Source organism: Cervus elaphus, chromosome 31 (assembly GCF_910594005.1).
Source record: "Cervus elaphus chromosome 31, mCerEla1.1, whole genome shotgun sequence".
NCBI lineage: Eukaryota > Metazoa > Chordata > Mammalia > Artiodactyla > Cervidae > Cervus > Cervus elaphus.
The window spans coordinates 11,319,173-11,329,303 of NC_057845.1; the positions used below are offsets into that span (position 1 = coordinate 11,319,173).

Below are 10,131 nucleotides of genomic sequence, written 5' to 3' on the forward strand. Positions count from 1 at the left end.
GGCGGTGGGAGAGAGGACCTTCTCCCAGCAGCAGCCCCAGACGTGCAAAGGACTGGTCACAGGGCCCCTCCTGCGTCTTCCGCCCCCAGATTGACGAGCACGTGGCGCCGAGCCAGCCCCTTCCCCCGCCCCAGCTCGCGCACCGCGCTGTTTAGCCCAGACTGAGTTTAGGGGGCGGGGTCCCGGGGATAGAAAGGCTGCCAAGAGGGAGGAGGGAAGGGGGGTCAGGGAGGGGCGGAGACTCAGTCTAAGATATAAAAAGGCGGCCGGGGCTGCTCTGTCCTTGCACTCGCTGGAAAGCGGCTCAGAGCTTGGGGTCTCTCATTGCCAGGGCGTGCAGAAGGGCCGAGAGGACTGAGCCCTGCGCAGAGCGAGGTGCACCGCGACCGAGACGGAGACCGAAGGGGGTCTCCAGACGCTGATCCTAGTGTGGCCCGTCGCCCCGGCCCCGGAGGCGTACCGGGGAGCTGCGCGTCTCCGCAGCAGCCACCCCGCCAGCGCCTGCTGCGCGGTGCCTCCAACTCTTCGCCAGAAGAAGAACTTGCCGCGCGCCGGCAGAACTGCAGCGCCTGCTCTTTAGTGACTCCGGGAGCCCCATCGGCGGCTGGGCTCTACGCGCCCTTTTGCAAGAATCAGAGTAACTGTTAACAGTCCCGAGCCAGGCTGGCGGGGCTCCGCGCTCCGGACCCGAACAATAGCCAGTGCGCTCAGCGCTCGGAGGCGCGCGGTTCCTCCCGAATGCAGCCCGCGGTCCCCGCGGGTTTCCGAAAGCGCACGGCAGGAGGCGACATGGGGCACGCGGCGCCGAAGGCTCGGGGCTTGCAGCCTGCTCCCGCACCGCTGATTCTCCTCGCGGCGGCCGCGGCGCTGCTGGTTCTGCCGGGCGCCCACGGGCGCCCCGCCGAGGAGGACGAGGAGCTGGTGCTGCCGGCGCTGGAGCGCGATCCGGGACTCAGGACCGCGCGCCTCCGCCTGGACGCCTTCGGCCGGCAGCTGAGCCTGGAGCTGCAGCCGGACCGCAGCTTCCTGGCACCCGGCTTCACGCTCCAGACGGTGGGACGCAGACCCGAGCCGGACGTGCCGGGTTCTGATCCTGTGGGCGACCTGGCGCACTGCTTCTACTCTGGCACGGTCGACGGCGACCCCAGCTCCGCCGCGGCGCTCAGCCTCTGCGAGGGCGTGCGCGGCGCCTTCTACCTGCAGGGCGAAGAGTACTTCATCCAACCCGCGCCCGCCGCGGCCACCTTGAGCCTCGCCCCCGCCGCCGCCGCCGCCGCCGCCGCCGGGGAGGAGCCGCCGGCGCTGCAGCAGTTCCATCTCCTGCGGCGGAGGCGGCGGGGCGACGGCGGCGCCAAGTGCGGGGTCTTGGATGACGAGACCCAGCTGGCTGGGGGCGCGGAGCCGGAGGGCGAGGACGCCACCGCGCGATGGGCGCCACGGGACCGAGCGCCACAGCGCCCGGGACACCGAACAGGTATCCGTCCCAGAGCGGCTCCCACTTGTCTCTCCATTCATCGCCCCCTCCCTCCTTTCTCTGGGCCGCGCGACTCTAGGGTAAAGTCCCGTTGGCAGACGGAAACCTGTGCGGACAGGACCGAGACGTGGTGGTGATTTGTGGCTTAAGATCTGGGCTGGTGAACTCACCATTTGTCCTGATCATGAATTATCGAGAGAGGACAGACGTTATCAGTGTTTTTTTGTTTTTGTTTTTTCCTTTTCTTTTCTTTCTTTTTTTTTTTTTTTCCTGCTAAAGAGAAGCGTTTGGATCTGGAAGGGAGAGCTGGTAACTCAGCCCCTCCCGCTTTGGTGGTCGAAAGTGAGCTTGTGCGACTTCTTTCTGCCTTGTTAATTTCTCGCGAACGATCGTCCATGTGTCGTTCGGTCGAGTTGTAACTGGCCGCTTAGTTCTGTAACCGCTGCCTGTTCGCGCACCCGGAGACCGGAGGAGGGCGGAGATGGAGGGCGGGGGAGAGAGACCCTCGGAATGCGCAGCCCTCGAGCCTGGACAGCTGCGCTGGGGTCTCTGTTCTGCTGGCCTGTGTCCCCTTCCCGGCTTACAGGCTGACCCCGACCGGCTGGCGGCGGGGCCCCTCGGCCCGACCTGCCTGGGAGGTCTCTCCGCGCGGCTCGCCCCGCCTCCGCGCCTCCCACCCGCCTCCCGTGTGCGCTCCCTCTCGCGGCCACCCTTCTGCTCCGAAACAGTGTTGAAAATTTAGTCACCGCGATCCTTCCTGCCACGCCTTCCCCGGACTCCCTGCTGGGTGCTTTGCTTCTGCGGTAGTTCCTTTCCTCCTATCACTTTGGTGCCTGGTCTCTTTCTTCACCTTCTCCCCCCGGCTTGCAGAATGTAATTCTTCTCCCCCTGTCCGTCTGCTCCTGGAAGCAGTTACGTGATCAGAGCCCAGGGTAGGACTTCCCTAGAGGGGCGGGCTGGTTCACCGTCTGGAGTCGGAGAACTCTTTTCTGAATAATTAACCGTGCCCCCACCCCCACCCCCGAATCCGCAGCACGAACTTTCTTTCCCTGGGGCAGTAGGAGTCCGGGCCGTAGGCGCCGGGGCAGACTGGGTGGTCCTCGTGCCGGATTTGGCTTGAGCGGAGCACCCCCAGGGACCCCTGGAATGAGAGAGCCGAGCCGTGCGGGCTGAGATTCTTTCAGGCCCGGCCCCTTGGCAGAGGCCCCAGCCCTGCCCGGGGCCTTCCACGTGGAGCCTGATGATCTCATTCAGGATTTGAGTCCTGGCCTGTGAAAGAGTGACTCAGGGGCTCTGCCTGCTCCCCTTGCTCCAAGATTTTACTACGACTGGAAAGAGGGGTGTGCATCCTGCCTTTTTCAGATTGCATGATTTCAAAGAGGATTTAAAAAAAAAAAAAATGCTACTTAAAAAAAAAAAAAAGCTGACCCCCTCAGAGGAGCACACGGCCTTTAGATTTACAGTAAGGAGAAAACTTTAAAAATAACATTTGCAGTGAACAGAGATGCAAATATTTTTGTTATTGTTTGCCCCCGGGTGTATTTTTGTATTATTTGCTTTGACTGTTTAGGCTTTCCTTATATACTCTAGGAAGGTAAACTATTCTTGGCGAGACTGTCCCTGAGCAAATGATCTTCCTTGTGTCTTTACAGGAACTGGAAGCCTAAGAAAGAAGCGATTTGTGTCCAGCCCCCGCTATGTGGAAACGATGCTTGTGGCTGACCAGTCCATGGCCGAGTTCCACGGCAGCGGGCTCAGGCACTACCTCCTGACCTTGTTCTCCGTAGCGGCCCGGTTATATAAACACCCCAGCATTCGGAATTCTGTGAGCCTGGTGGTGGTGAAGATCCTGGTCATCTACGAGGAAGAGAAGGGCCCAGAAGTGACTTCCAATGCTGCCCTTACCCTTCGGAACTTCTGCGGCTGGCAGAAACAGCACAACCCGCCCAGTGACCGGGATGCAGAGCACTATGACACGGCAATTCTGTTCACCAGACAGGTGAGAGGAAGACATCGCCAGTCATGATAGGACTCCCTGGGGAGTGAGTTTTGTAACAAATGTTCGTAAGGCATCTTACCAATATTTTCACACTTAAGTATTTATTCATTGGCTAACATGATTAATCTTTACTAATTTTTAAAATATTCATTTGGCTGAGCTGTGTCTTAGTTGCAGCATTCAGGGTCTTTAGTTACAGCATGTGGGATCTAGGTCCCTGACCAGGGATCGAACCTGGGCCCCCTGCATTGGGAACTTAAAGACTTAGCCACTGGACCACCAGGGAATTCCTTCCATAGCTTTAACATCTCAAGTTTCACAGTTATAGTTGAATGCATTAGGGGAAAATCTTAAAGTCACACAAAATACTCCTAAAAGGGCTACTCAGCAACAAAGACTGTAGATGCTCCAAAGCACATGTGAGGCTACACCCTGCCAAGCAGTTTGATCCCAAAGTTCATCCTGTGTGTGTATTAAAAAGGGCAAATCTCTGCTTCTTGTAGGACCTGTGTGGTGCCCAGACATGTGATACTCTTGGGATGGCGGATGTTGGAACTATATGTGATCCCAACAGAAGCTGCTCTGTCATAGAGGATGATGGCTTACAAGCTGCCTTCACTGCCGCCCACGAATTAGGTAAGTCCATTCAGGAGTGCCAGTTAAGCCCCATTCATGAATTCAAGCTGATGAACTAGGTATTACTGTTAGAGGGAGCGTCTGCAGATTATATTGCCATTTTAGGTGCCAGAGCTCCCTAAAATCTGCAGAAAATGCTTTTGCACGATTCTCAGCATGGTTATCTTTATTAGAATTCAGAATCAGAGAGTCGGAGCTAGGGACACATTTGGAAATTCACACATTGGTTCACACCGTGTGAAAAGTAGACACTGTCTGTAAAATAGATGGTATCCAGACACATTTCTTCTTTAGAAATATCACTTTGAGACAGATGAATCTCTGCTGGGGAAAACAGCACGCTGCAAATGACATGTTTTAATGTGAGTTTTGGATTTCTCCTTAGGCCATGTGTTTAACATGCCCCATGATGATGCCAAGCAGTGTGCTGGCATTAACGGTGTCAACCGGGATTCCCACATGATGGCGTCAATGCTTTCCAATCTGAACCACAGCCAGCCCTGGTCTCCCTGCAGCGCCTCCATGATTACAACTTTTCTGGACAATGGTCACGGTGAGACACTCCAGCTCCTCTTTCTCGATGTTATCCAAACATCCGCGTGTTCATACAGTACTTGTTAAACGAGCTCTTTCTTTCTGTTCTGTTCTTTTCCCTTTCTCCCTTCAGAATGACTTTCATTGTCAAGAACATATGTTTTTAAACCTGAATTTCCAATAAAACATAGTGCTTCTGGCCAAGAAGCTCCCAGAGTACATGAACTTGAGTGTTTAGCAGAACAATGATTTCCTGTCATTATTAAGGCAGAAATAACCCATTAAGAATAACATCTTAACAGTAATTTAAAACTCTCCGGCATAGCTCTGCCAAACCCTTCAGCTTTCAAATCACTTTGCTATGTATTATCTCTAACGATAAATCTTTTCTGAAGCTGATTTGTCCCCTGCGTGCCTTTAGTTACTATTTATTAATATGCAATTGGTATTTTTCTTTGCAGGTGAATGTTTGATGGACGAGCCCCAGATCGCCATTCAGCTGCCCTCCGATCTCCCGGGGACCTTGTACGATGCTGACCGGCAGTGCCAGTTCACGTTCGGAGAGGAGTCCAAACACTGCCCAGACGCGGCCAGCACCTGCTCGATTCTCTGGTGCACGGGCACCTCTGGCGGACTGCCCGTGTGCCAGACCAAACACTTCCCCTGGGCCGACGGCACGAGCTGCGGAGAGGGGAAATGGTGTGTCAACAGCGAGTGCCTGAACAAGAGCGACAAGAAGCACTTTGATGTGAGTTGTCCACTGCAACGCATGCTCCTTTGACATTCAGAAGGGAAAATGACCAAGTGAGGCTCAGACATTTGATGCCCCATGAGCAACCTGACCTGTGGCCTCTGGCAGGGATGCAGGAAAGATTCGCATCATTGATTCTGTGTCCTGTATCTTTCTGAAAGGGTTGCCATAGAGGATTCTAACACTAATGATGTGTGTCTCTGTTCAGACCCCTGTTCACGGAAGCTGGGGGCCGTGGGGGCCCTGGGGAGACTGCTCGAGAACGTGTGGAGGCGGAGTTCAATATACGATGAGGGAGTGTGACAACCCGGTGCCGAAGAACGGAGGAAAATACTGTGAGGGCAAGCGCATGCGCTACAGGTCCTGCAACATCCAGGACTGTCCCGAGATTGACGGTGAGCAGAGAGAAGGGGAAAAGGATGCTCCGCAAACGGGCACTTGAAGGTTGGAAAGGGATAACATCATCATCTCCTTTTCTTTCCAGGAAAAAGCTTTAGAGAGGAACAGTGTGAGGCACACAATGAATTCTCCAAAGCTTCCTTTGGCAGCGGGCCCGCAGTGGAGTGGATACCCAAATACGCAGGAGTCTCACCCAAGGACAGGTGCAAGCTTATCTGTCAAGCCAAAGGCATTGGCTACTTCTTCGTTTTACAGCCCAAGGTAATGACTTTCCTTTGGACTGTTGGTCTAAGAACCCGAGACTTGGCTTGCGACCTTTTCATGCAACCTTTGTCGTTTTATATTTTTATATTGAAATGTTTATATATAATATTTAATTATTATAAATATACTTAATGTATTAAGTATATATTAAGTCGAAATTATATATATTAAATTTATATATCAGCATGTTCAATTTCAAGTTAGGACAGCTTTGCTTCTGGATACATTGGTAACTACCTGCTTTGAGTCTTGTGCTATTTGGGGTTATGGATGAAGCTTGAATCCAGTGCTTAATGATTCCTTAATGATTCCTGCAATGGCTTATTATTACTCTTATATGTGAAGAAAAGCCCATTCTGCATGGATAGGTATATCATATATTAACATGAAAACCATCCCTTGGTTTTGGAAAATAGTTTAAGATAGTCAGAAGTGCTTGTTCCTGGGTGACTAGCAGTACATGTGCAAATGGACTTATAGTGAAAGAGCATTGAGCTTGTGAGCACTGAGCATTGAGAACTCTTGTGTTTAAGAACATATATTGAACTAGTAGAAGCATAGCTTTGCTGTTTTGTTGAGGGGATAAATCTGGCTCTGAGATAGAAAATGGAATTGAATTTGGTTGAGATATCATGAGTCATGATCACTGTAGGCTAGGAAAATAGTCCCCAGTTGCAGATTCAACATACAAGTGATTTATCAGCGTCTGCTCTTGCCGGGTAGTATTCTAGACACTGAGGGTACAGGAGTAAACAAATTTAAAAGCTCTGCTTTCATTGGCCTCAGCTAAAAGTAAGATAGGACACAGATAATCTAAAAATTTATAATATTTCAGATGTCTATGGAAAAAAAAAGCCAAAGAGAAGGATAGTGTGCAGAGTACTATTTTTAATCTTGATAGAAATGTAATGTTAATGAGGAAGACTTTCGGACTTTTCCCAGCATCATCTCTTGCCCTTGTTAATTAACGTGTGACACCAGGTACATGTCCGTCCTTTTTCAGGTGGTGGATGGCACCCCTTGCAGCCCAGATTCCACCTCCGTCTGTGTGCAAGGACAGTGTGTAAAAGCTGGCTGTGATCGCATGATAGACTCCAAAAAGAAGTTCGATAAATGTGGCATCTGTGGAGGAAATGGATCTACATGCAAAAAAATATCAGGATCAGTTACCAGTGCAAAGTAAGTATTAAAATGCCTTACTCCTGAAGGTTCTTATCATTTCCATGTAACTTCTTATAGGTCTGGTTAAAAAATTACTTTCTTACCTGATTGCCTGGTGTTTCAAGCTAAGTAACATAAGTAGCCAGTGACTGAGAGATTTTTCTCTCTATTTTTCTTGCCTGCAGACCCGGCTATCATGATATCGTCACAATTCCAACCGGAGCCACGAACATTGAAGTGAAGCAACGGAATCAGAGAGGATCCAGAAATAACGGGAGCTTCCTGGCCATCAAAGCCGCCGATGGCACGTATATCCTGAACGGCGACTTCACTCTGTCCACTTTGGAGCAAGACATCACCTACAAAGGTACTGTCCTGAGGTACAGCGGCTCCTCGGCGGCGCTAGAAAGAATCCGAAGCTTCAGCCCTCTCAAGGAGCCCTTAACCATCCAAGTCCTGACGGTGGGCAATGCCCTCCGACCCAAAATTAAATACACCTATTTCATGAAGAAGAAGAAGGAATCTTTCAACGCCATCCCTACTTTCTCGGAGTGGGTCATTGAAGAGTGGGGTGAGTGTTCCAAGTCGTGTGGGCTGGGTGTGCAGAGAAGGCTCGTGGAGTGCCGGGACATCAACGGACAGCCTGCTTCCGAGTGCGCCAAGGAAGTGAAGCCGGCCAGCACCAGACCTTGTGCAAACCTGCCTTGCCCCCGCTGGCAGCTGGGAGACTGGTCGCCGTGTTCCAAGACTTGCGGGAAGGGTTACAAAAAGAGAACCTTGCAGTGTCTGTCCCATGATGGGGGGGTGTTGTCTCATGAGAGCTGCGATCCTTTAAAGAAACCTAAACACTACATAGACTTCTGCACGCTGGCAGAGTGCAGTTAAGCAGGGGTGGTGCTGAGGGACGGGGCAGTGGGAAGGGCTGATGCACTGAAATCAAGAAGGCTGGAGGAATCCAGGGCGCCTTGCCCTGGTGATCAACCAGGGGTGGCGATGAGTTGGGAGGTGGAGGTAGGTAGAAAAGAAGTTAGATCATCAGAGTTTCCTGCCAGTTACAAACCTGATAGTGTAGTTTATGAGGACTATTCCTATCTGACCAATGAGGTAGCGTAAGAGAGCCCCAGGGCATTATCATTTCTTTTGTGAGGTTCCTGACAAGTTCTAATGAAAATAGAAGCAATGGTCAAAAGTAAGTTTAAGAAATATGAACAATCCCTGCTTCCTGATACTGATGAAATACTGTGTATCACGGAGGCTGGGAAATGAAATGCAGGAGGAAGGTGAGATTTTTGCTTTAAGACGTGGCTTACTTTACCTCACTATCAATGGAGGGAGAAAGGAATGCACATAGGATCTTTGACCATCACTGTTCCCGGCTGCTATGGTTTCAGAGAATGTTTATGCCGTCTTGAAGTTAAGAATTCAGGACTGTCCAGCACAAGAAATGCTTCGCAGTGTCCATGACTCATATGACTCCCATATTTCCTCTCTTGTGTCATTATTGTGTCTTTCTTTGTGAATTCCTTTTGACCTAGAAACAATTGCATGTATTTGTAAACATACCATAAATTCTACAAGGGGAAAAAAAAACCAGCAGTGATGTATCAGATGCTAGCAAAAGCTTAAGGAGGCCTCATGACCTGGGGACCTCCTTTATTTCTTTCCTCCTGATGTAAGCCGACTGAAGGAATGTGGATGTGGGGGAAAAACAAAAAACAAAAAAAACAGTTTGTGTCTGAAGAGAGTCAGTAAGATCACCAAAAAAAAAAAAAAAAGAATGTAATGCCAGAACGAGAATGGGGTGTGTACAACAGGGTCCCCAGTGTTGGGGACCTTGCGATCACATGTCTCGTGGGGAGGCTACTGAGGGGTAGCGGCTGGCCCACCCCCAGCAGCTGGTCCAACAGTCATATCCTGGTGAATGTCTGTTCAGCTCTTCTACTATGAAAGAAAATGACTTTTTTTCCATATGTATATAGTAAAATACGTTACTATAAATTCTATGTACTTTATAAGTATTGGTTTGTGTGTTCCTTCTAAGAAGGACTATAGTTTGTAATAAATGCCTATAATAACATATTTATTTTTATACATTTCTTTCTAATGATAAAACTTTTAAGTTATATCGCGTTTGTAAAAGGTCATATAAAAATAGAGTATTTATACGATATATGTTACTAGAAATAATAAAAGGACACTTTTTGAACATGTGTCTTTTTTGTTTTAATGAGAATTAACTCCTGGGAAGGAAATCTGAGACATAGATAGTGAATTTCAAGACAAAATATTTTCTTAAATATCTTGGAAGTAAGATTTGTTCTAATGAAATGTACTTTTTGTATCTTTGGTGTAATGTGATTGCTACAGAGAAAGACATCTATTATATCTTTGGTGATAGGTTTGTTACTAGCGTAATAATGTACACCAGTGTTGGCCAACTTTTTCTGTTGAGAGCCAAATGGTAAATAGATTTGGGGGGTTGTACCATCTCTGTCACAACTACTCAATCATGCCATTGTAACATGAAAGTGACAGTGCGTAAGTGAATGGGCGTGGTGGTGTATTAATAAAGCTTTATTTCTGAAGCAGTGGGCCAAATCTGTTCTGTGGGCATAGTTTGCCGACTTCTTATGTATGACATATTAAATGAAAACGGATCAGGCTCAGGGTGCATTTGAATTTGTATCTCTTCCTCAATTACATCATATATTGCCCCAAAAGTCCATTCGTTCTGTAAACTGTTACAGAAAAACATGAACAAACTTTTGGGCCAACCCAATATGTAAAATTATGTGAAATTGTTTAAGTCAGCGGGCTTCCCTGATGGCTCAGCAGTGAAGAATCTGCCTGCAATGTGGGAGACACGGGTTCAATCCTTGGATAAGGAAGATCCCCTGGAGGAAGGCATGGCAA

At 49.6% G+C, this 10,131-nt stretch overlaps 1 protein-coding gene across 1 annotated transcript; it reads left to right on the forward strand.

The window, feature by feature from the left end:
• The first annotated feature begins 287 nt into the window (after positions 1-287).
• Positions 288-9,803, forward strand: ADAMTS1 (ADAM metallopeptidase with thrombospondin type 1 motif 1). The gene is made up of 9 exons (XM_043892872.1): positions 288-1,474; positions 3,127-3,473; positions 3,977-4,109; positions 4,495-4,662; positions 5,105-5,391; positions 5,603-5,789; positions 5,879-6,054; positions 7,061-7,236; positions 7,404-9,803. The coding sequence occupies exons 1-9, from the start codon at positions 739-741 to the stop codon at positions 8,101-8,103; spliced, it is 2,910 nt and encodes a 969-aa protein (XP_043748807.1). The 5' UTR covers positions 288-738; the 3' UTR covers positions 8,104-9,803.
• The last annotated feature ends 328 nt before the right edge of the window (positions 9,804-10,131 follow it).